Here is a 27,260-nt window from a genome sequence, read left to right on the forward strand (position 1 = left end):
ACTCATTGACTATTTATACACAGACACTAATTGCAATTTAAAAAGCCACAAGTGTGGGAAATTAACCTTTAATTGCCATTTAAACCTGTGTGTGTCACCTTGTGTGTCTGTAACAAGGCCAAACATTCAAGGGTATGTAAACTTTTGATCAGGGCCATTTGGGTGATTTCTGTTATCATTATGATTTAAAAAGGAGCCAAACAACTATGTGATAATAAATGGCTTCATATGATCACTATCCTTAAATAAAAGACAGTTTTTTTGCATGATCATTCATATTTTCAAAATCAATGCCAAAATTTCACAATTTCTGCCAGGGTATGCAAACTTTTGAGCACAACTGTATATATATATATATATATATATATATATTGCATTCATAGTTTTCAGTTGTTCTGTTTAAGTGTTCAATAAAATTAGCTTGGAGATGTTTTTGGACACTTTCATAAATAAAAGTCCACCATGGTTCCAAATGCCTATCTTTGGATTGCTTTATCAACTATTTTTTTTCCTCGTATAGTTCACATGTTGGAGAACAACACCCGAGTTAATTTAATGACTGTCCATACTTGCTGTCTAAAAGGCATAATGTCAGACATGAATATTAACTGAAAAGTGTATTTTAGCACTCATGTTTTGTCTGCAGAGTTGTATCATGACAGCCTCTGAGCGTGATCAAATTATATTTTCTTTGCCATTTAAGTATTAAATCCTTAAAAATGCCTTATGGGTGTAAGGAACATTTCCAAGGTGTTTTGAGTTTCAAGGATACAGAGAAGCTTATTCATGCTTTTATTTAGTCTCGCCTTGTTTATAATGCACTGTTCTCATCTTTAAATCAACACACTTTAGCACGGCTACAATCAGTGCAGAATGCTGCAGCTAGACTTTTGACCCGAACTAGGTCTTTTAATCATATTACTGCAGTTTTAGCTTCTTTGTATTGGTTACCAATTCATTTTAGGGTTGATTTTAAGATTTTATTAATTACATTAATTTGGGCCAGAATATTTAGCAGAACTTTAAGACCTTATGAAACAGTAAGACCTCTTAGATGATCTTGTTGTGTACTGTTGGCTGTTCCAAGATCCAGATGCAAAACTAAAGTTAATAGGGTGTTTGTAGCGAACGCCCCACAATTATGGAACAGCCTGTCCTGGGATGTTAGATCTGCTGAATCTGTGTGTTTTTAAGTCTCGTTTAAAATCTAATTTGCATAAACTTGCTTTTACTACTTTACTATATATTTTTTTTTACCTATGTTTTACTGAGTGTGTTTCAATTTTGTTTTGGGAAGCACTTTGTGCTAAATTGCTAAAAGGTGCTAAATGCAATTTTTTCCAGTGAGATTTTTATTTTCCACAGATGGATCACAGCAAATTCATTTTTGATACAGAATGTGGTAACAGATTGTACAGTTCACACAACTCTAGGCAAAAATTGCAGAAAAAAAATATATTTATACACACAGAAAATATAACTGATGCTGCCCATCTCAATCCTATTTTATATATTTTTAAATTGTATATATTTTTTCCAATTCTTTCACATAAACCGTAGCATGCGCGCACACCCAGATGGCCTCCATAGATTTAAAGTAGCTGTGCAAAAATAACTTTATAAAATATATTGTTTTTACAGATCCCAAGCCAGATGCGCTGAAAAATAAATTAATCTAGACAGAAATAACAAGCAGAAACAACAAATGAATGGACTTTTTAACGTTTTTGGGCAAATTCAAATAAAATGTACAAACATACAAAACAGGTAAATTTTTTTAGGAACCTTGAACAATGTCAACTAAAAGCGCTTGACTTATTATTATTTTTTTTTGTAGATATACATTAAAAGGTGGAAAATACACATAATATTTACATTGAAAGAGGGTCTGATTTTTCTCATAGCAGAGGAATGCCGGTCAACATTATCCCCTTGTGCAGATCACTAGATTAGTCATTCTTTTTCAATTATTATTATTCATAAGTTTCGTGCCGTGGTCTTGGCATGTTCCTCCGCTGATTCAGTGCAGTGTCTCTCGTTTGACACACAGTGAGTGAGCAGCAATATTACAGCCCATTATGGCACCATGCCCTTTTGAAGGGTTTAAAAAAATACAACAAGCCTGAATAATTGTCTACGTTCAAGGCTTAAAGAAAACATGGCCTTTTAAGAGTAGTGATAGACCAATATATCTGCCAGGCCGATTAACTGGCCTATACTTTATTTTAAAATTATCGGCATCAGCCAATAAACTACCTGCTTAAAATCAGTCTTAAAGGTGCTGTAAGCGATTTTAGCCATTCTAGAATTTCGACAAGCTGAGCCGTTGGATAAGCCACACCCCCTCTTTCCAAAACCCCACACTCCAAAGATACCAAATGAGCTTTATTAAAACAGATAACGAGCAGAAACGGTTATCAAAAACACTAGCAGCAAAATGGCACCCACAATTGACAACTGGCAAGTTGAAGAACAACATGGCATAAAAATGGCATTATGCCTAAATATTTCACTGCAACTACAATACTATGAGAACGCGCAAAGTGACTGACAGGCAGAAAGCATCATTGTCCACGGCCCGTGAACACATTTTTGTTTTGCTGTTTACAGAGTCTAGAGTTGTCACAGAGACTGGTGAGATATCTCAGGACACTTATTTTATTAATATCTTTCAGGGAGTAGTACAATTTTTTGCATACCTTTCCATGAAAAAATAAAATCGCTTATAGCACCTTTAACTTCAGAATAAAAATTTCCTATAAAATATGTTTTGAAAATATTTTGAGTAAATATTGTGTAAAATTATGCCAGACCAATTAGTTGACTGATACTAGGTTATTTTGAGATTATTTGCATTGGCTGATAATTGTACCTGCTTGGCCAATTAACACAAGTCTGAACTTGCATATACATTTCCCTTTAAAATATATGTAAATGAGTTTTGGAGTAAATATTGTGTAAAATGAAAATCTTAAATTTTCTGTACATATATACTAACAGTAAAAGGTTTGGACACACTTGACTGTATTTATGTTCTCATGAGCTTTCGTTTTGTGGTAACACGTCAGAATAAGTTTGGACTTAACATTAGTGAACATTAACTAAAAATGAACAATTTTCAGGCAATTATTAATGTTGGTTAATGTTAATTTAAAACATTGTTGTATATATATATATACACACCGATCAGCCACAACATTAAAACCACCTGCCTAATATGGTGTAGGTCCCCCTCGTGCCACCAAAACAGCGCCAACCTGTATCTCAGAATAGCATTCTGAGATGATATTCTTCTCACCACAATTGTACAGAGTGGTTATCTGAGTTACCGTAGACTTTATCAGTTGAGAGAGAGATCAACAGAGAATGGTCAGACTGGTTCAAACTGACAAAGTCTACGGTAACTCAGATAACCGCTCTGTACAATTGTGGTGAGAAGAATATCATCTCAGAATGCTATTCTGAGATACAGGTTGGCGCTGTTTTGGTGGCACGAGGGGGACCTACACAATATTAGGCAGTTGGTTTTAAAGTTGTGGCTGATCGGTGTATATTAGAGTTTGGACAATCCTCAAAGTAAATAGCTTCATCTGAAGTGTGTTTTGGGGGGAAGAGAGGTTGCCTATGAATACGCCCTAAACATTAGACTCTATAAAGGATCTCTTTGGTTTCATTGATGCTACATGAATAGTGGGGTTCTCTCGAGTCAAGCTGGGTGGCTTCGGCATACTGTCTGTGAAGGAATGCGCCATGACGAGAGCCGGCTTGGGTTCTTTGTGACAAGTGGCTGCTTGGCAGAACTTGTCGTTGAACTCTTTCGAGTGCAAACTCCCATTGTGTTGGCCGCCCAAGGCAGAACCCTGAGAGGGAGTTTTGAATTGCTCGTAGTAAGCGCTGTTTGGTTTGGCATATACAAGCTCACAGTTCACACCTGCAGAAGACATGCTATGGCCGACCAGACCTTCAGTGGATTGACTTTGCCAACCACGGGACACTGGTGGTGGATGACTCTGCTGCTGCTGCTGTTGTTGAAATCGAGCCGTTTTGTCCATAATCCCCATGAACGGTCTGGGTTTGTATTCAATTGATCCTCCCTGGCTGATCTTGGGCTTGTCCGTGCCCGTTTTGGTACGTACATCTGGACCTTGCGCTTTCCCGCTGTCCGATAAGCTACTGCTTGAAGCAAGGCTACTTGTGGAGCTCGAAACCCGCATGTTGGTTGCCTGCGACCCCTTCCTCGAATCCTGGGCTTGAGCTCCAGGGGCCATGGAGAATCCCATGCCATCCAACGACAACACAGATGGAGCCTCTCTAGAGACTCTTTCTTGAGTTTTAGAGGAGTGTGCAATATGAAAATCCTCGATTTCATGACTTGCTGCCATTGACGGCCGTCCTGCATCGTCAAAATTCGCTGATAGAGGGCTGATGTCAATGCCTGGCCCTGCTTTGAGCACGCTTGATATGTGACGACTCGGGATCGGACTGGAAGGTGCATACTGCGACTTGGTACTTGTCTGTCGTGTACACCCTACCTGTAAAGATCCAAGGTGCTGGTTGGTTTTGACGATCTGGGCCTGCTTGCTTGGCTGCACAACCAGGCTCTTCTGAGCCACGGGCTCTCTGTGCTGGTGTCGAAGGCTTTGCCTGTGAGGGGGCGACACTGAACGACCATTAGAATCTGGCACACTCCGGTTGAGCGAGTAGATGTTTTGATGCCACGCCTCAGAGCCCGGCTCCTCCTCCTCCTCGATTTCCCGTCCCAGGCTGCGTTCTGTCACATCATCGTCCTCTTGATCGCCGTGTTCTTGATCTGAGTCGTGGTTAGCAGCTGGTGCGTTTGGCTCCCCCTGCTGTTTACACTGCGACCGCTGCATCTGTTTACACTCCTCCTCAACCCGAGCCAGCAGACGGCAGATCTCACGATTGTTGGGGCAGAGCTTGGTCGCCTCGTGCAGGTCTGCTAATGCCGCAGTAAATTGTCTGTATAGACACAGAGATATAATTAAGGAAATGATGTAAAAAGCAAGAGGCAGCAAATGTGTAAATGTTACAACCCTCTACGGACACTTTAGAGATAAATTGTAATTTTTATTCACCAGACTTTGACAATATGTAATGCAACTTAAAACTGAAAAAGATATTAAGCTAACCAGTTAAGGGACATCTTCACATATATATCCTTGTGCGTCCCTGCGCCCACGTGCGTGGACGTTGTATTTTGGCTTCGCTATACGCAATGCATAATTTAATTTCATTTAAACCATTTCATCTCAGTACAGGACACTCTGGGCTGTCAGTAAAGGATAAAAATTTCTTCTTATTATTTAAAATTTCACAACTTAGTCCACATACATCGATCAGCCACACCATTAAATCCACCTGCCTAATATCATGTAGGTCCCCCTCGTGCCGCCAAAACAGCTCTGACCCGTCGAGGCATAGACTCAATAAGACCTCTGAAGGTGTCCTGTGGTATCTGACACCAAGACGTTAGCAGCAGATCCTTTAAGTCCTGTAAGTTGCAAGGCAGGGCCTCCATGGATTGAACTGTTTCGTCCAGCACATCCCATAGATGCTCAATCGGATTGAGATCTGGGGAATTTGGAGGCCAGGGCAACACCTTGAACTCTTTGTCATGTTCCTCAAACCATTTCTGAACAATTTTTGCAGTGTGGCAGGGCGAATTATCCTGCTGAAAGAGGCCACTGCCATCAGGGAATACCGTTGCCATGAAGGGGTGTACGTGGTCTGCAACAATCTTTAGGTACGTGGTACGTGTCAAAGCATCCACATGAATGCCAGGACCCAAGGTTTCCCAGCAGAACATTGTCCAGAGCATCACACTGTCTCCACCGGCCTGACTTCTTTCCATAGTGCATCCTGCTGCCATCTCTTCCCCAGGTAAACGACGCATACACACCCGGCTGTCCACATGATCTAAAAGAAAAAGTGATTGATCAGACCAGGCCAACTTCTTCCATTGCTCCGTGGTCCAGTTCTGATGCTCACATGCCCATTGTAGGCACTTTCGGCGGTGGACAGGGGTCAGCATGGGCACTCTGACCGGTCTGTGGCTACGCAGCCCCATACACAGCAAGCTGTGATGCACTGTGTGTTCTGACACCTTTCTATCATGGCCAGCATTAAGTTTTTCAACAATTTGTGCTACAGTAGCTCTTCTGTGGGATCAGACCAGATGGGCTAGCCTTCGCTCCCCATGCACATCAATGAGCCTTGGGCACCCATGACCCTGTTGCCGGTTCACCGGTTGTCCTTCCTTGGACCACGTTTGGTAGGTACTAACCACTGCATATGGGAACACCCCACAAGATCTGCCATTTTGGAGATGCTCTGACCCAGTCGTCTAGCCATCACAATTTGGCCCTGGTCAAAGTCGCTCAGATCCTTACGCTTGCCCATTTTTCCTGCTTCCAACACATGAAATTCAAGAACTGACTGTTCACTTGCTGCCTAATATATCCCACCCCTTGACAGGTGCCATGGTAACGAGATAATCAATGTTATTCACTTCACCAGTCAGTGGTTTTAATGTTGTGGCTGATCAGTGTATGTGGACATACTTAAAAAATATGTCTTTTTTTGAATGTTTCTTAGGAGCTACTAGTTACAAATCAAAACGATGAATGGAAAATGCACACAGCAGTCATGCTCAGGTCTCAGGAGGATATAGTATTTATATGTACGACTTCACACAATATAGTATGCAAGATTGTACATTTTATTTTAGATTTTGCTTTTCATCATTTTATTCACATTTGAGCTTCTTAAACATCTACACCATTGACATTCACATCAATTTATATGATGTAATGAAACTGCATTTTTAATAATAATACAAACTGTTTCATACACATTTGTAACAAGATATTCACAAGCTTAGAATCTATTAATAAAAATAGAATTAAATATTTAATATATATTTAATAATTATATAAAAACAATTATTTACTATACCAAAACTACTATGTTTTTTTGTTGTTGTACCAAACCCCTGCATACATGGTGCAAAAGCCTATTTGTTAAATTATTTCATATTTACAATGTTTATTTTTTTAAAGTAAAAATATATCATAATGTATGATGGCCCCTTTAAATACTTATAATTTACACATTTATTACACAAAACATTTAGTTACATTTTTGTTTATATGCACTTGTATGCTTTACATTGAGTTTACATTAATATGTCTAACAAGCACTAAATCAGTACTGTCTCTTTAAGAGAAAGTGTTTACGCGAGCTTCCGCTAGCAAGTGTTTATGGTTGAATGAGCGCAGTGCACATTAATAAGAGAGAAGTTACACAGTTGTTTTAATGTGTGATTTAAAATTAATATTTATTTTTTACTTTTTGATCAACAACTGATTATACAGAAAGGATATTAAAAGACATGAAATGATCTCATCTTTGGACACACAATACACGGAAAGAGCTAAAAGGAAACTTTTACTTGCATAGTGTGTATTGAAAAGTTTCTAACGTGAAGTGCACTGGAGACTTGATTCACAATTGATGTAAATAGAGTTTGGCATCAGTATGCTGCTTAACTAATGACACAGTGCTTTAATAGACATAACTGTAAAATCCATATGCAGTACACTATGATTTTGAACAGAGCCATTATTGTACAGTAGTGTCTAACGACTATCCACTCACCTGCTGCTCCGTTTTGCTCTGGCTCTAGCATAGTACGCCTCATATGATTTGGGTTTGAGCTCAAGAGCCCTTGTGGCAAACTCCTCAGCCATGCCAAAGTCCTGTCAAAGAGAGAGAAAGCATAGAGTTTGCATCAGGTGGGGATGAGAATCGTAAGGAATACGACAATTCTGGTTCAGATTTCGATTTCACTTAATTTTGAGGAAGAAAGAATTGACAATATGTTATTACATTCACTACCCTAAGACGCCTGCTGTCAAATTGTGAGATAATTTAATAAATCAGGAATTACAAACAACTTCGCTAACTTGATCCCTCTTAAATAAATACCACGAAAATGGTGCTATGAGAGAACTTCAGATTGCTTATATCCACACTGGTGTTAGAATGCAGAATTCAGTTTTTAGTATTTTTCTTTTTAAAAACAGGATTTTTATTTTGAACCGGTTCTCGTCTTCCAAACCTACGCACAGGTCCATAAACTGAGAACAAGCAGGTTCTCATGAATCATGAAGTCAGCCAGAGGTGCCAAATTTAGATTTACACCACAGGACAACTGAACTGTGGTAAATTGGTCCAAATAACAGGCGATTTAATTAATGAACTCCGTTCTTTAGAACATTCTGCTACTTATCTTTGTATCATCAATCAAGGGAAATCAGCTCTGTATTGTGTCACTAGACCTCTTCAAGACAGACTAATACTTCTAAATAGCGCTTCAAATCAATTCGAGACCTTTGAGTAATTTGTGTCTTTCTTGCCTTGCTGCGTGTGGCATTTAGAGCAGTGAAAAGCACAATCTGATTCGGACTGCACCAGTCTAACTGCCAGAGCGTCTCTTTATGGAGAGTTTTAAATGTTTTAGAGGCACAAAGGTAAAGAAAGTGAATTAATGTTGATTCTATTATTTATGGGTCATTAATAGACAAAATACAATACAAAAAGTGTACAAAATTAGTTGCCGATATTAATCAACATTTCTCATAGTTCAAGCAAGTCAGTGACGCAAAATGTATCTACAAAACAAAAATAGTGGAAGAAACTGAGGTTAATTTAGCCCCATACAGTACATGTTAGGGTTGCAGCGGTATACCGGTTTCACGGTATACCACAGTATGAAAATTGATGGTTATCATAACCATGTACATTTGCATATGTACGGTATTGAGAAAAAAACAATGCAACCGGATGGAGAATCTCACCTGCGCATGTGCATCTCCTTTCCTCCTCGACTGCCTGTCAGACTCGTCAACTTGCACCACACACACACATGCAGCGGAGAAAATGTCAGAGAGAAGCGAGGCGAGGGGGTCTGACATAAGTGAGTGTGTGTGTGAGTTAAAGCAGTGTTTCTCGACTGGTGGGTCGCAGGTCTATTCGAACTGGGTCATGAACAGCAGAGAAAGAACAATGCCATGGTTCTCCCATTGAAGATATTTCAGCAGTCACCCAAGTGATAGCCTATTTAGGACTGCTGAGGCAGATTTAATGATAATCTCGCAATCAGCTAAAGGCTTCTCATCTGCACTTTCGCACGAGTGTAACGGAACCAGCTCGCGATCATGATATACTCTGATCTCTGGTGCGTGTGTGTAACAACCGGGCTTCCCTCGATATTGCGCAGTGCAGACCTCAAAACTGATGTGACCAATTTCAATTCTAGTGAGACTTTTCTAGTTTAAAGCGTTACGGAGGAAGTCAAGTCGAACCTCTCAAACAGTAGGCAGCCCGGACATGCCAAACAGCACTGAGGAGGAAGAGCAGCACTGTGCTATGCGCTAATATTTTTCATTATGCATCACCTTTACAAAATTGTTTCACGATTTTACATGAGTAAAAGTAACTGATATATTTTGACAAAATGTTATAGTTTCATATGAAATAATATTAAGGTAGAATCTATTAGACCTCATTTTATTTTCAAGATGTGTTTCAGCTAGTAGATATTTTTTCATAAGTACTATAATTTGTTATTATTATTACTACTATTATGTAAGACTAGCTACACTGACCTAACCATGGTAATGAGGAGCCTTTCCACTGAGTTAAAGGTACAGACAGGAGCAGTCTGGCTGTGCTGTTGCGTACCTACAGTATATGTTCTTAGGAAATCATAGGAAATTACTTTAAAAGCTCACACAGCTGATGTTATTTTTCATTTAGTAGTTAATTTAACATGCTATGCTAACATGTAAACCAACATGCTTTAGTTATATAACATGTTATACTTTACGTCATTCTTATTCTCTTGTCTAGCAAACATTGTATATAGTACTAAAATAAAAGTGTTAAACAAAGGTAATTCTGTTTGTACGTTTTCTTCTTAAATGAAAACTAGTCCTTAAAAACCTTGATGGCAGCATTGATAATCCAGAATAAATGGAAATGCGCTCATGTACTTGTACCCGTACGTGTAAAAATGCTCCAAAAATGCTTGTGTGAACATTCAGCACACAAAATTAAAATCACATTATGTACTAGTGTGAACCACAAAGGCTGCGATGTAATTATATAGATATACAGTCTGCATGTGCTGCACACTTCAAAGTGATTGTGTGAAGCCGGCTGCACATACACTGAAAACACCTCATCATAAACATCTTTGTGATAGATGACAGACAGCAAAGCACGCATTCACTCAACAGTGTGCAACACATATAGACTACATATTTATTGAATTAAATCACATCATTTTGCAGTTTAATAATCACACTGGGTCATGTACCGAGGTAAAGCTGCCTCCAAAAATGTACAGTAAAAACAAAGTGCTTCACTAGGTTTTCTGCCAAAATAAAAGCTACATTGAAATAAAAAATAAATAAATGAAAAAAAAAAAACAATTATATCACTTCTGAATAGTTATGTAATATTCACTGTTATAATAATGCTACTACTACTACTAATAGTAAATCAACAGTAATTGTATTGTATTTAAGCAATATCTCACATCTGTTATAGCACATCATTTGGCAAAAATAACTCCAATGTTGTAGTTTGGATTGTGCTGTAAGGATCTTTTTATATACAATACTGTGCAAAAGTGTTAGGCACATAAGATGTTTCACAAAAGCATTTGTCTTAAGATGGTTATTTATATCTTCAGCTTTAGTGTGTCAATAGGAAATATAAATGTTAGACTCACAAACATTACTTTTGCAATTAGAAAAGATTAGAATAGAAGAACAGGGAGCCCTGCAACAGATGGCATGGCCCCCACTGAACATCGTGTCAGTCCGAGATCACATAAAGAGACAGAAGCAATTGAGACAGACTAAATAGATAGAAGAACTGTGACGAATTCTCCAAGAAGCTTGAACATCCTATCTGCCAACAACCAAGAAAAACTGAGTCCAGGTGTACCGAGGAGAATTGGTGCTGTTTTAAAGGCAAAGGTGGTCACACCGAATATATTGATTTAGCATTTTTTTATGTTTACTGGACTTTATATGACATTAAGTGATCAATGAAAACTATTTATTTCATTATTTATGAAGACATCCTCACTATGCAACATTTTTCACAAGTGCCTAAATCTTCTGTGCAGTACTGTGTATATATATATATATATATATTTTATTTATAATAAAAATAATGCAATGTTGTTGAAAATTATTTGTTCTATTTTTTTCAAAATACTTTCATTTGCTAAAAGTTTTAATGAATTAATTTAAACACCATTTTAATGATAAAATTTGATTAAACTGTCAAATATGGAATTCAGAAAAGTAAAATGGAAAACACTGAATTTGTAAAAAAAATGAACAAAAGGGATTTCATAATAATAATTTTATTGATATAGCACCTTTTAGCGATTAAGCACAAAGTGCTTCAAAAAACATAAAATCAAAAACACACATTAACCTGGTGTGACCCCGTGTCCACATGTGTGGACGTTGTATTTTTACATCGCTAAACACAACTATACACATAATTTAAATGAATAAAAACCAACTGACTACTGTTCAAAAGACTCTAGACTGTCATTTAAAGGGTTAAACTTCTGCCGCAATGAGTCACGTGACACAACAGTATGCCGTCGATGTGCCTCTGGTAACAAATCTCTAAGTTTTTTAATTGAACCTTGAACTCTTGGTTGTAAAGAGTAGAGACTCTAGTTTCGTTTGATATGCCGCTTTAAAAAATAATTTTCCGCACATCAGTGTGCTGATAAACATGATGTCCACATATGTGGAAACTGGCACCACATTTCCTCAAAAGTAGAAAAAACATGAGCTCTAACACATCTGTGGGTCATTTCGCTTCATTTTAATATACATTTTGTTATATTTTATATTGTTATCACTGTATAATACGATTCTATTCATTAACATCAGTAAATGCATTACTATATATTACTGTCTGTGCATTATCACACTGAGAATAAATGGGTTCATCCAAAAGCTGAAAAATGTTGCTTTCAGAGGCTTTATATGGAGTTAGGATGAAAATAAGATGCATTTCAAACTGTTCTGAGACCAGTGAAGACAGACCGCACACTGGAGGTTAAGTCATTCACTAAAAAGAGAGCATCGTATAGCTATCTATGCAGCTAACTCTAAACTTGCTGTCAAAAGTTCAGTTTCAGGGTGCAGATGATGTTTGGACCGCTCAACATGTTTGTCAGACATCGGACAATGATAATCAGTACATAGATTCAGAAATGTATAATGCTACATTTACTTTTAACATGATTGTTGGCAGTGATTGGACGATGCTGGACATTACTTTGAATCAGAATTATTTATTCAGCTTTACAGAAAATATTTTTTATGCTTGTTTATTAGGTGCTACTAGTTACAAATCAAAAACGGAAACGGAAACTTCACACAGCAGTCACTCGTGTCTCGAGAGGTTAAAAATAGGGCCCTTCATGTTGAGATGCTTCTGTTCAAGAGAAAGTACCTGCCCTTTACATTTGCAAAAGGATCCTTCTTGACAGACAGCCATTACATCCGGGTTATTATGTTTTTTGACCATTTTTGACAATGTGAGAGATAAAAATGACTTGTCTTTGTCTTTATTTGTTTTAGAAACTCTAACTCGAAAGTCTGCAGGTCAGCTCTCTTGTATTTTATAGTGAATATTTTTGTGAAATTTCTTTGTGATTTTTTGATAATTTTGCGATTAAAATTGTGTAATTTTTTTTTCTGTCTGTTGAGGAACAGTTGCTGATACACGCTGTCCTCAGATCATCAGTCTCACAGTACTGTATTTGAAAACGGCAACATCACAAAAAAATAAATAAATGAACAAAGTGCCGGTTGCCATTTATGTCTAGACCCTGATAAATTAATGATGTTGTGATTTCAACTTGCACTCTACTTTGAGTTTTTTTTGAATATTATGCAGTCAAAAGTTGAAAAGAGCACAATGTACATAAGAGGCATAAATAAATGTTTCTAGGAAAGTAAAGTGAGCATGTATAAGGTGAGGCATTGATAGTAGTATCTTACGTTGGTTTTCCTGCGACAGCGGGAGAGATTGAGGTACAAAGAGACTCGTAGCTCTTTAAAGGCCTTCAGCTCATCACCAAAACCCTCTCTGGGGAACTTCCTTAATGCGTACTGATACCGCTGAGCTGCTTCCTTCATCTTTCCCCTCTGAGAAGAGACAATGTGCACAAAAAGAAGCTCAATCACTCGTTCAAGCTACACAAATCATTCTGACACCAAACTCAATCATTTAAATCTCTCTCTCTCACACACATACACACTCACACACAGACAGACACACACACACACAGACAGAAAGACAGACACACACAGACAGACACACACACACACAGACACAAACACTCACACACAGACACAGACATACACACACACACACACACACTGAGACACACACACTCACTCACTCACTCACACACACACACACTCTCAGGACACACACAAACACATACACAGATTACAAACCTCATAACATTAGTGTAAGTGAACAGAATGGCTCATAACGTCTCATAACACACTCATTTTGATGCTGTGAACTCTTAATCGCCTTTACTAAGTCCTGAATCAATACCTAAATGAATTTATGTTATAAGCTTTAGTTTACCTTGGAGCAAATGTAGGTGTCCTCGCTGATGTTATACATGTTCATATGGGAATGTTCTCAATATTTATTTAAAGATTTTTTTTAAAAGAAAGAAAAAACACTGTGTGTCTTCTCTTGGTACCTCGTGTCATATGTGACCCAGCAACAACGTTTTTTGGGATCATTTCAATAAAATCCGGCTTAAAACTACACAAACACACATTACTCCCATAGGCTCTCATTGTAAAAAGGATAAACGCTTGTCAGAGTAATGGCGGCGAGGCAACACTTGATAAGGATTAGGGGGCTTAGTGAAGAGTCAATTATTGGCACTGCGACATCCTCTCCCAAATGCTCAGCTATTAGTGATTTGCGTTACTTAACCTTAACAAAACCTTAGAGAAACCTTAGATATCGCTTAACAGCAATCGGATCAATATCAGCCGATCACAGTTAAAGGAATATTCCGGGTTCAATACAAGTTAAGCTCAATCGACAGCATTTGTGGCATAATGTTGATTACCACAAAAAATAATTTCGACTCATCCCTCCTTTTCTTTAAAAAAAAAGGACAAATCGAGGTTACAGTGAGAAACTGTTTCATTTGAAAACAATTAAAGGAACAGTTTTTAATGTAGTAATTTTATGGGTGAAGGTAACGCCAGATGTTGACATATCGTATGACCTTGAACTTTAACCTTTGTACCAACCTTATAAAGCAGATTGCCTTCCTCCATGAGTTTCTGTAGGAGGATAATCAGGATATCTGGTTTGGATGTCGCCATCGCCCAGGCAGCGTTACCTTAAATACAGAGAGGGAAAAAGAGAGGTGGTCCCAGTTATGTCAAACTTATCTTTAAAAACAAAGCTTAGTAAAGGTATGCGATTGTCGTGAAATAAAGTTACCTAAAGAGTGTACCTGTTCGATCATAAGGAGACGTTCTGTAGCCTTGTGAGGGTTTTAGTGAAAGCAGTTAAAAGAGAGAAAAGAGTAAAAAAAAAAAATAACAGCACAGAAAAAGGCATGCAAAGAGAAAGAAAGAACACACCGAAATAAGATGAAGGTGAGAACTTGGTGATATATTGAATATTCACAGTATATTCACAGTGATTTTGTTGGCAATGCAAAATAAAACCATGTGAATTATTTTTATTTTTTTAAGAGGGCACAAGACATTATAGAAAAGTGTGGAAAGATAGGGGGAACTGGATTAGGACATGACCTAAGCAAGATTCGAACCCGGGTCTCCTTGTGTAACCTTCAGCACCACAGCTCCAATAAGCACTTTTTATTTTGCCGTTACATTTCATGTCATTAGACTAGTTCATCCTTGTTTTAATAATAATAATTAATTTTAAAAAAAGAATGCAAATGTATCAAATATCATCAAAAGGCTAAAAGGCTACGGTTCTTTTTTTTTTTTTTGCCAATATGGCCCAGTCCTAGTACAGATGCCAATCTCACCTAGTTTAGCTCCTTTCTTGAGTAAGGTCAAAACCACTGATGTGTTTCTGCAGCCGATGGCTCGATCCAGAGGTCTCATCCCACTGTAATCCACGTGTTCAATCACGGCTCCCTTCTCAACCAGATAATGTACCTGCAAAAACAACACATCGCAACGCTTACTGCTACTCTCAGACTAATTCATTTGAGGCTGAAACATACTCTACGCAAGTACGTGAATGCAAACGCTTCTAGGCATGCAAGCTTGATTTTGTACTTTGTGCATGTGTCATTCTGAACGTCGCCACAAGGGGCGCTAGAGATGAAATTACTCTGACGTCACACCGCAGGAAACCTCTCTTCCAGGTTCTTTCGAGCTGCAGATTTCAATGGTGGAAATAGGCAGCGCTGCAGTTTTAATAATCTTATTAAAGCGTAATAGAATGTAATAATGTCTGTTAATGTTAATAAAAGTTATTATAAAGGAATATCTGTGGTTTACAGTGAAGAAATTATGTGGGTTCTTTTCTGAAATATCATGAAAACAAGTTTAAACTCGGTGAGCCTGTGTGATTATGTCGGACATGTAACAGGTTGATGAATAAACATCCTCACATTTTTAACACACTTCTAAAGCCTAAGAATTTGGGTACTTAACTGCTTAAATATTTACCCACATACAGTAAATAAATAATATTTTACTTCAATATGATCATATTCCATATCACAACTTAATAAAAGCTGTTTTCGATTGAACAATATTATTAACTGCAGTCAAAATAAATGCAAAGACATAATTTTAGAAGTACGACATTATTTTTATTCACTTTTCCTTTCACAAACAGTAGTTCATGTGCTGTGGTGCCGGAGACGGGTCCTGTTCCTCTCGTTATATCGTATATTATGGTCTTGATATTATAAGATCTTTGTTAGATTATATTTGACCTCATATCTGTCACAGCAACTGCACTGTGGAAATTAAAAACAGCCGTTTGCAATCAGAGTTTGCACAATTTCTTTGTTAAAAAAAGTTAATATCCACCAACAGATGCTGTGGGTCAATTGTGTCTAATAGAGCAGACGTGATAACTATGACAGTGTCCCGTGAACAACAGTTTGAAGTGAAAATGTCTGAGCAAGTAAGGTGAAGCCAGAATAATTACAGTAACTTACCTGAATAAGAACACTTGACAGACTGAAGTGAACTCTATCACCCACTTGAGTACTGAGGTTTGTTCAAGGGATTTGATAAAAAATAAAAATAAATAAATAATAATAAAAAAGAATCCTCTTACATTAATACATCTGGCACTAGTCTGAGTAAATTTGATGTAAAAGTGGTGAATGTTTTTTCAAAGTCTGTTCATAGTGCCACATCTATTGTTGTCAGCTGGAGGTGCTATGACAGTGACCCATCATAGCCACATTCATGTCATAAGCATGATTAAACATGTTGCTGAGTATGTCAAATACACCTGAATACACTACAACATGTAATTTGATCCATTGCCATGACAACACTATTTAAGATATCAAGAATCCCTTCACAATTTTACATCAGCAGCATCTTGACATTATTCTAAACTATTTTGAAGCGATTCAGGTAAATATAAGAGAACTATTTTAAAGTCTGCTGTTAATGCCACACTTCCTGCTGCCAGTTGGTGGCGCTATGACCGTGATCCACAATAGCCACATCCATGTGATCAGCCCCCATTACCAAACATACAGCTCGATTTTGATCTAAATCACGCAATGCACACAGAAGATATGAGACACTTCCTGTTTTCCATTTTTTTGCCATAATTTATTGCCTCGTCATGGCAACACCGTTCCATATATCAAAAATCTGTTCACAATTTAGCATCGTCAATGTCTTGGCATAATGTTGCCTAAGTTTGGTGACAGTCACATGAATTCCCTAGGAGGAGTATTTAAAAGTTCAGAGCCTGCAATTTTAAAAAAAATCCCAAATGGCCAACTTTCTGTTGGGCGGAGCTAATGACTGTAATTATGAAAGTTGTACAGCTTGATGAGAACAATATATGTACTAAGTTTGGAGACTGTAGGTGAAAAAGAGCGCCCGTTACACACCCATGTTAAAGGTGGCTAGAGAGCCCACCGTACATGCCCATGGGTGAACTTTTGCCCAGGCCTAATGGCTGACAACTCTGATGTGTGTGCAAAAGAGTTTTTAACCATGTTAAGTGCCCCAAAAGCACCCAAAACTTTTAAAAGAATAATAATAATAATAATAATAATCCTTAGAAGAACGATAGGGCATCTTCACTTTCAGTGTTGGACCCTAACTAATTTATATACAGTAGATGACATTTATAGCATTATTACTGTAATCTATTTTCTCTGTAAACATGTATGATATCATGCTTATAGGTAATTCGTACCGACAGGAAATACAAATTACAGCAGTTATAGGAATTGCATTCATTTCCATTTAACTTCATTCTACACCCTTAAAATTAAATTACTATACTGTCTGCCAGCCACTGTATCTCAACTGAAATTAAAATAATTCATTCTCACTTCACTTCTGATCTATTGCATAAGCATCTCATATTAAAAAAACTAGTATAGAGGCTCGTCTTCATTGCATCATAACAAATATTCACTTACAATGTCTGCGTCTCCGTAGAAAGCAGCCAGGTCGAGTGGAGTGCGTCCATTCTTGTCCAAGTGGTCAATAACCGCACCCTTCTCCACCAAAAACTGAACAACATTCTTGTGTCCTTTCAAACACGCCCAGCTGAGAGGAGTTAACCCCTCCTTATCCACCGACGTTAAAGAGGCACCTGAGAAATGCAGAAGATATTTATTTGAACTAGTGAAACCTTACTGGAAACTTGACACTTCAATAATGACTTGCATACGTTTCTAAAATTGCTTTATGAAGCATTAATTGGGAGCCAAGAACCAGTTCTTATACAAAATAGACAAACAGACTTCTATTGTGATGTCCTCATTGGTTGCATGCAACAACAAACATGCAGCTCGACCGGTGTAGTCTGATTCATAAACGAATGACTCTTATGAGCGAATTCTTTTAAACGAATCATCTCACTTTCACAGAGGATGTGAGAACGTCACTCACCTTTAGACAAAAGGAAGTCAGTGGTGCTCAGATGGCCTTCACATGCGGCGACCATCAACAGTGTGCGACCTTGTTTGTCACTTACATTCACATCTGAACCGTGCTGCAACAGCAGATCTGCAATCTGAGACAGAGTTTCTTCATCAACACCTGGACTGAGGTGCAACTATTGTTTGTGGTTGTTTGTGTAAGTTTCTCAGGTGTTTTGGAGCATCTCACCTGCCAGTGTCCCTGTCGTACTGCGCAGTAGAGCGCACATGCTCCTCGTCTGTTCACCTGCTGAACCTGCACCCCCTGCTCTAACAGGAAGCTGCACACTTCCATCTTCCCCCGTCCTGCCGCCGCTGTTAGAGCTGAGGAAAGAGAAGTACACATGCATTCTTTTGTTTTCACACAATGTTAAACACAATGTTTTTACTGAATATTAAACAAATAGAGGTGCATGTCAAGCATGCTCTTAAATATGTTTTTTGGCGATATATTTTGTCTACCTATCAGAGCTTTGCATGTGTGATTTCTTAAAAACACTGCGACTACACACCACTCAAGATTACAATCAAATAATGGACGCAGAACGCTGCTCTCGCTACAAATGCATTGTTTAAACATTCTGAGGAGTTGAAGAAACGTAACCCCTTAAACAAAGGGGGGCGCTATATTGCTAAAAAAGTGTACTCTGAATACATAAGTCAGGCATACGAGGTATCATTGGAAAGCTTAGAATGTGAACTTTTCACTTCTGCATTTATGTTACTTAAAATATCAAAATAAGGTCTCAAAACATTCGTGTTGAAAATTAGTGCCCCCTAGATGTAATGGGGTAGAAATATTTATATGAAAATAAAAGTCATATAAAATAGCATAGCACATAAATAGACAATCATATATTAAATGAAAGCACTAATGATCAGGAATGTGACTGTACAGTCTTTTAATTTTGTTGCCCTAATACCACAGTTCAAAAGATTTTCAAAAGAATCACAAAGTGAAATATGATTTCTGTAAGTCATCAAATACAAACGTCTCTTTTATGCTCCAATAACTGCTGCTGTAAGCCCTAAATAGCTAAATAGTTTATATCTGCTTTTACCTTAGGCAGTTCTCTGAATAATCTAATGTTATAACTTAAATGTCCAGAACAAAATATGCCATCCAGAAGGAAAAGCATGCAAACAAAACTTCAGAAAATATGTTTTAGACTTTAGATGATAAAATGTTTGATATCATCGCAAAGGGGAGGATCTCAGCTTTCTAATGATACTTCTGACAGTTCTCTGAAAAATGAGACCAAGTTTTTGCAATTTGTCCAATGTATGTGTGAATGGTGAGCTTTTAAAAAATGAGTGAGAACAACTGCGGGCAGCAGCCCAAAAATGCACCAGAGTATAAGGGGTTAATACACAAACTATAGCAATAAGCCACGAGAGGTCATTTGTTGCCATGACTTTTAAGGCGTGTCACACAATGGAATGGACACTTTTTACAGACGGTGATAATGCATTTCATCCTTATTTAGCTGCAAAAATCTAGAAAATGTATCTAGATGTTTTTTTATTTTTATTATTAATGACAGGGTAATATAATAAAGAATTATGTTATAAATTTACAGTAGTCTGCATCTCTCTCTCTCTCTATATATATGAATATATATTTTTTAAGTTGTGGAAACAACTATATAATGATATATTTTATCTTTAGCTGTTGGAGGAAATGGCAACGCAAAAATGTTTGCTCTCTGCACCCGGTTAAAAAGCATTTAAAGCCGCTGTCTGTTAATTAAGATCTGATGGATGAACTCGTGCCTCGATTGGACTTATTTAACATTGTGGCGTTAATTTGTGATAAGATTTGAGGTGCAAAAAATTAGAAACCTTTTAAAAATCTAATTTAAAACACACATCAAGACCCTAGAATTAGGGATCGAATTTCGATATATCGCAAACGACCCATATTGTGGCATAACTCGATATTTAGAAAATTGCAACATTGTTTTCTGTCCATGTGATCATAAATGAAATGACCCGTCAAACATCACAATCTCTCTATCGCTTGATTTTACCACTACTGCACTTTTTTCTACACTGTTTACAGGGTTCACACAAGGTCCTTGAAGTGCTTGAATTTTGCTTTTAGAAATATAAGAACTGGAATACCTTGAAAATCGCCTTGTTTTGATGAAAAGTGCTTGAAATTAAGATTGTTTCCTCCATAGGGGCCTGGATAGCTCAGTGGTAAAGACGCTGACTACCACGCCAGGAGTTCGCTAGTTCGAATCCCAGGGCGTGCTGAGTGACTCCAGCTAGGTCTCCTAAGCAACCAAATTGGTCCGGTTGCTAGGGAGGGTAGAGTCACATGGGGTAACCTCCTCGTGGTTGCTATAATGTGGTTCGTTCTCGGTGGGACGCGTGGTGAGTTGAGCGTGGATGCTGCGGTGGATGGCGTGAAGCCTCCATATGTCTCCGTGGCAACGCGCTCAACAAGCCACGTGATAAGATGCGCGGGTTGACGATCTCAGACGTGGAGGCAACTGGGATTCGTCCTCCACCACCCGGACTGAGGCGAATCACTACGCGACCACGAGGACTTAAAAGCACATTGGGAATTGGGCATTCCAAATTGGGAGAAAAAGGAAAGAAAATAAATAAAAGATTGTTTCCTCCGTGTAATGTGTGTGCATCAAAGGTAAGGCGACTCCACTCGCATTGAATAATGTGTCTTAATATCCTTTATGTTTTTTACAGTCAGATAAAAAAGTAAAAAGAAACATTAATTTTAATCTCACACAGCATGGATGCGCTAAAGAAACCAAGAGATTCTCGTTGATGTTCGCTGAACTGGAACACTGTGAGCCACTCATTGAACTCTTAAAGTGACATTAACCTTTTTAGTGTTTTTTTATACAAAAGAATGTAAACTCAATGTTTTTACTTGTATATTGTACACATTATTTCAAACAGTGAATGCTCATATCATTATTATATATACAATTTCATGATATAATATGAATTAATATAGTGTAGAATTTCTGTATTTTTACAAAGTTACATTTTGATTATAACAATGATGACAAACAAATGATTAAAAAATAAATACACAATTTCACATACTTTTTTCAGGACAGGTTTCGTTCAGTTTTATTCCTTGTTCTGCACCTGATCAGCCTGAATTCACCCCACTATTTTTGAAAGATTATTTGTTAGATATATTTTCCTATAGAGAAAGGTATATGAGCAACTCATATTATTTAAACTTTGAGCATTTATATTATATATTAAAGAACTTTATTTTGAGAAATTATAATGTGCATTTTCAGAAAATTAAAGTATTAAATTAAAGTATTTTAAGTGTTATTATATCGATTCGAGATTATATCGAATCGTGAGCCTCATATCGTATATCGAACCGAATCATGAGATAAACATATCGCCTGATCCCTACTAGAAATGTAATGTTTGTGTTCAGTTTGGTTTCATAAATGTTTGAAAACCATTTTTAGCATTTTATGTAAAAAAAAAAATTGATTTAACGTCATATGGTGTTACCATCAAGCAAAAGGTATTAAAATGCATATCTTGTAGCTTGAATACTCGAGAATGAATACCCGAGAGCGTACACAACTTAATCATTAATTTAAAAAAAATTCAAACACATTTTTCAAGTGTTTTTTTTATTTTATTTTTATATTACACATTTTTTAGTAAAAAGATACAAACATTTTCTCATGGTTACTCCAATTGACCTAAACAATTATTTTTTGTCTTTTCACCCAAATGACAAAATATCAGATAATTTATATATATATATATATATAGACTTTGATTTGATGGACAAAAGTTTTTCCAATAATAATACTTTAAAACAAAATTTCATTGCTTATTTTTTGTAAAGAAATAATTATAGATTATTCTGGAAAGCTCTTGCCACATTTCCTCTTTTCTTTTTTAGAATTAAATATATTATTTTGTAAAAAATTTTACTAGATCTAGATGGTTACACCACATGACATTTTTTAATTTAAGCCTCCGAAAAATATCAAAATGGCCTTGAATTCAGTAATTGAAAACATGTTTATCGTAGAAGTCACTGATTTGTGTAAATCGCATCTTTAATAATTTAATTGATCCGGACAACTTCAGTGAGCCACTTACTTTAGTTAAGCGATTTCGCCCCAGAGTTCGCCCCTTATGTTTTCAGATCAAATATGCAATTGTTGCAACAGCAGACCTCCATTCAAATCACCAACAATCCCAGCATCATCAGCCAGGGCTCAGTTTGGATAAGAATACAATAAACATGTGTAAATCAAAATGTTCATATTACAGTATATACATTGCTCTCAAACTATTGAGGGCCATAAACAACAAAAAGCAAATCGATTTATCTCTCCTCTCCATGTTTATTGGCAGTGGCATGATCTTTAATCCCAGTCATGTCCTGTTCGCTCATACACGCATTTTGTTTGCTGCTCCACAAATAAACAGGACAGAAACAAGCCAGAACTGAGTCTGCACAGGCCCAGAAACATCTCAACAAATTAACAACCGGAGAAAAGAGACAGCGCTTGCACTCAATGAACTTTTCCCTCAGCTCTACAGAAGTCTGAAACTCCCCAAAACATATCCAGGTCCATGTGTATCTCATTGCTGTACAACAATATCTTTCTACTCTATTACAGCATACTTACAGTATATTGTAATGCAATCATACAACAAGATAAACTGACTCGAGAAGCAAGAATGTGTAAGATATTAAGACTTGATTTCAAAGAATATATTCTGAATTGTGCTTATTTTTTTATGTCTTTAACTACTATGTACTTAAACATTTGATACAATGTACTTATTATGTGCATATGTGTCACTGCATTGTATTAACATTTAAAATACCTGCATTTAATTACATCTGTAGTTACACAGTTGACCCTTAAATGCATGGTAATTTTCCAAACACTCTTACATATTCGGGTCTTTAGAGACCAGGCACTTATATCTATCAAATATGGATCTACAAAATGCCCCAATAGTTTAATTTAATTTATTTTTTTATATATTTTCAAGACAATATTTTCATTTTTCATAAATTAAAGAGATAATGCAACAAATCAGGACAAATCAAGAACAGGATTCATTATTTCCGCACTGAAATTTCACGATGTAGGGCTTTACTGGTTGTTTAGATCAGTGTTACTATCAGAAATAATTAATAATTATTTCTGTAGTTATTAACTAATATTTAAATTAATTAATTGGATCTAACTCATTAAACCTCTCATGGGACTCCAGTAAATGTAGTGTGCTACGTTTAGGAGCAAGTTTGGTTATTAGCAATAATTAATAATTATCAAAGATAATTACTAATTATTAAAATCAATAGAACATTGATGAGAATCAACGTTAGTTTTTTTTTAATCCTTTAAATCAACAATTATCAAAGATAATCGTTAATTGTTAACATCGATGAAACATTACACTACCTTATTGATCATTCAAATTCAATCAAAGATAATTATCAATTATCAAAAATCAATTGAATATTAATAAGGATTAACATTGACGGGGCACCACCCTGGAATCAGGGACTAATAACCAAATATTAAAACAGTCTCAGTATTAGATTGTTTTCTAAGAATATCGATTTTCGGGAAAAAAACAATGAATGAAGGTTTGAATCCGAGCACTGACATCCCGTCAGCATGACACAGGTGTATGCAAAACAAACCAAAACACTTCTCTTTGTAATATAAACAAAGTTTATTTATGCAGTAATAATTAATAATTAATACAATGCAGTCAATAAACTTCCGACTTACAACTACAAACTAAACAGTGATATGATTAGATATGAAAATAAAAATAATCCTATAACACATAAGGTGTGTGTGTGTGACAGTGTGTGTGTGTGTGTGTGTGTGTGTCAGTGTGGTTAGTGAGAGAGAGAGAGAGAGAGATGATTAAGTGACGGCCCTAAAGCTGATTTTGCGATAGTGCGAGAGAAAGCAGCTGTGTTCATCACTCAGAGACGCGGTTTTACGAGTGGGGCTCGTAAAAGTCCTGCGTTATTTGACTCTTTAATGGATGAACTCAGTTTACCTGTCTCACCCGCGATGGCGAAATTGCACAATCCAATTTGGTTGGACCACAATACAGCAAAACAAATTTGTGATAATTAATACCCTGAGTATTAATAATGAGTGGACATGGCGGTCCGTAAACTGTACAAGCAAAAAACCTTGAAACACAAGAATAACACACTATAATATTCTATCTCTGCCCAGACGTAACCTCTTACTTGAATCGCATGAGGACACAGGTAGAATGTGTGTTCTTCCGTCCTTTAACTTTGACCCGGTTCCTTGAGGCTCGGGTGATGACAGGAGGCCGTTTCCTCGCTCTGTCGGCGGGCGGTATGGCTGTTGATTGTCAGCGGGCGGTACGGCTGTTGATTCTCGGCGGGCTGGCGGAGAACTCAGAAATGTCGACTTGATTGAAGATGGAAGAGAAATCTTTAATCTCTTCACTTCTGTAGGCCAACGGATGAAGATGCAAATTGCTCAGCGGTCTCCTTCGGATCCATTAGAGTGTTCGGTTGAACACAGAGTAATCTCAACTCGTCCAGCGAGATGGAGATTGTATGGCTACAGTTTCAAGTCGGACGTTACTTCTTTGTGCCATGAGGTTGCACCGGAGAGCAGCGAAGAGCTACGTCTGGAAGCGAATTCTGGAAGCATTTCAGAATTATTTGAACTCCTGATGATGTCATGTTTGAGGGACGTTCTGTTGTGTGCCTCATCCAATAGGAGTTGAGAGTTCGATCCTTTAGTGAGCAAGGCTTCATGGATCTGTAGTCTGTTTTGGACTCCCTTTGTTTGATTTTGGCGCGATTTGTATCAGTATAATTTACGACTTGGAAGGTGGGGGCTTGAGTTATGTTTTTACGACTGTGTTAGGCCTGCCTTTGTCTTCTATCTGAATACATGAGGCCCAACAACGAGATGCAACTGGCTGTCAAACACATATTGAGCTACACATAACACATAATCTACATGTGTAATGTGTGTAACTTATGTGTATTTTATGTGTATTTCTTCAGGCACTTTTTGAGTCTAAATAGATGCACAACTTACATTATTTCTGTGGTACACCTAAATGACAATAGTCATATAATACTGTTCATGTGTTAAACTTGCTACAGTTTACTTCAATGTTGTTACTTCGTCAGATAGCAATGTCAAATGTAAATCAAATCAATCACTGAAACATCAGCGCCACCTTGAGTAAGAAATAACATGTATAATATGCATATATTGCACAAAACCCAACAATACCTTGGGTCTCTAGAGACCCTATACACTTTTGGCACTTAAACCATTATATATATATATATATATATATATATATATATATATATAATATATATATTTTTTTTGTGTAACACTATTTATAAGTGATAGATTGAGGAATACTAAAGAGATGTGGGCACAACTCAAATAAATTGATGAGGTACAGGGGTGGAATGAGGTCCCAGTTCTCTAAAGACCCAAGGTATGTATTTAAGGGTTAACCTTAAACCCTAAACCAGGGGTCGGCAACCTTTTTGACATGGAGTGACATTTTTTATTTTCCTGGTCAATGACTGAGTCGAAATGTATATGTATGTATATGTATTTATATATAAGTTTTTCACACCTGCATTCTTGATGTAATCCTTCCGCATGTTTTCATCAGCTGAACTGTAGACTAAAGAGTATTAAAGTGTGATGAGACTCGCACTGCATGTGCAAGCTATTTGCACATCACAAGCTGATCAACTATTAGCCCTTTTCGGTGAATCGCATAGGCAAAAGCCTAAAACTTTATTTCCAGGTTTATTTATATTTTGCATAGACTTTTGAACCCCACGATGTGGGTTTCTGTTTTCTCTTTTAATCGTTTAATGTAGTTTTGAGTGTGACCATGGTTTAAGGTGGGTGTACCTGTATGATGGGTTGGAAATCTCAAGGATTAATAGTAGTGTTTTCCTTATTACATCACATGTTGTTCTGAAAGCAAAAAGGAACAAATGAAACACAGAATGTAGGCTGTCATCCGCGCAGCCTGAACGAAGCAAAGCGGGCGTGTTTACTCGTGCGATTAACCGAAAGTGAAGCGCTGCCGGCTCATGATGCGTGAATGGCTTGCATGTGCTGCACGAGTCTGTTGGGTATACTGCAGTCTCGTCACATTTTTACTTTTTGTTTAGTTTCCCATTCAGCTGATGAAAACACACTGTGTGATCATGAGGATTACATCAAGATGTAGATTGGAATGCATGTGCGGAATTTATATAAATAAAAAGGTCTACTTCTCTCTAACCGTTGCTGGCGTGCCAGTGATTACCCCTCCGCGTGCCAATAGATTGCCGACCCCTGTCCTAAACCTAACCCTAAACCAGTGGTTCCCAAACTGGGTGCCATGACTGACTAAGGGTGCCACGGAAACTCTGCTTAGTTCAGCATTTTAATTTTAATAGCCACCGATGTTAAAATTACCGACAATACCCACATGCTGATTGACTAGTAAGCCGGCTGCTCTCAAATGCTCACATGCGGACTGTATTTCTGCGCATGCTGCATAGAGCGCTTGTGTCTTGCTGTGAATTTTAATCAAACAGCAACATTGACAAGAAAAAGAAAAGTGTTTGACTTCTCAGAGTGCATCGAATCAGTATTAATCTACACTGTAGTTGTTTTATTTTGCCTTAGATTATGTTTTTATATTACAGTTTTTTAATGTATATTTGTTGCTGTTATACTGAAAAACCTCAAGCACCGTTGACACTGTTCTCACAGTGCGGCTGAAGTTTTACATTTGATGAATTCTGACCTGCGAATTTGTATGACGAGAATGAAACGTGACACACTGACCCCTTGGCTTTATAGAAAGAATTCATATTTCAAAGCAGCATGTTTTTATTGTTACAGGAAACTATATATTTGATACATTTTGATTTATGTTAAGA

The 27,260-nt window shown here is 37.2% G+C and overlaps 1 protein-coding gene across 1 annotated transcript in view; it reads right to left on the minus strand.

Annotated features, from left to right (window-relative positions):
* Positions 1-3,502: 3,502 nt before the first annotated feature.
* The window catches only part of LOC127447536 (protein TANC1-like), a 257,213-nt gene continuing 233,455 nt past the window's right edge, over positions 3,503-27,260 (minus strand). Inside the window, exons 19-26 of the mRNA XM_051709485.1 lie at positions 18,483-18,616; positions 18,264-18,387; positions 17,789-17,964; positions 15,176-15,308; positions 14,421-14,512; positions 13,131-13,277; positions 7,678-7,778; positions 3,503-4,980 (exon numbers count right to left, since the gene is read on the minus strand). Of these exons, the coding sequence (XP_051565445.1) occupies positions 3,636-4,980; positions 7,678-7,778; positions 13,131-13,277; positions 14,421-14,512; positions 15,176-15,308; positions 17,789-17,964; positions 18,264-18,387; positions 18,483-18,616 (2,252 nt within the window). The 3' untranslated portion in view covers positions 3,503-3,635. The remainder of the gene's footprint in view (positions 4,981-7,677; positions 7,779-13,130; positions 13,278-14,420; positions 14,513-15,175; positions 15,309-17,788; positions 17,965-18,263; positions 18,388-18,482; positions 18,617-27,260) is intronic.

This window comes from Myxocyprinus asiaticus, chromosome 10, assembly GCF_019703515.2.
Source record: "Myxocyprinus asiaticus isolate MX2 ecotype Aquarium Trade chromosome 10, UBuf_Myxa_2, whole genome shotgun sequence".
Classification (NCBI taxonomy): Eukaryota; Metazoa; Chordata; class Actinopteri; order Cypriniformes; family Catostomidae; genus Myxocyprinus; species Myxocyprinus asiaticus.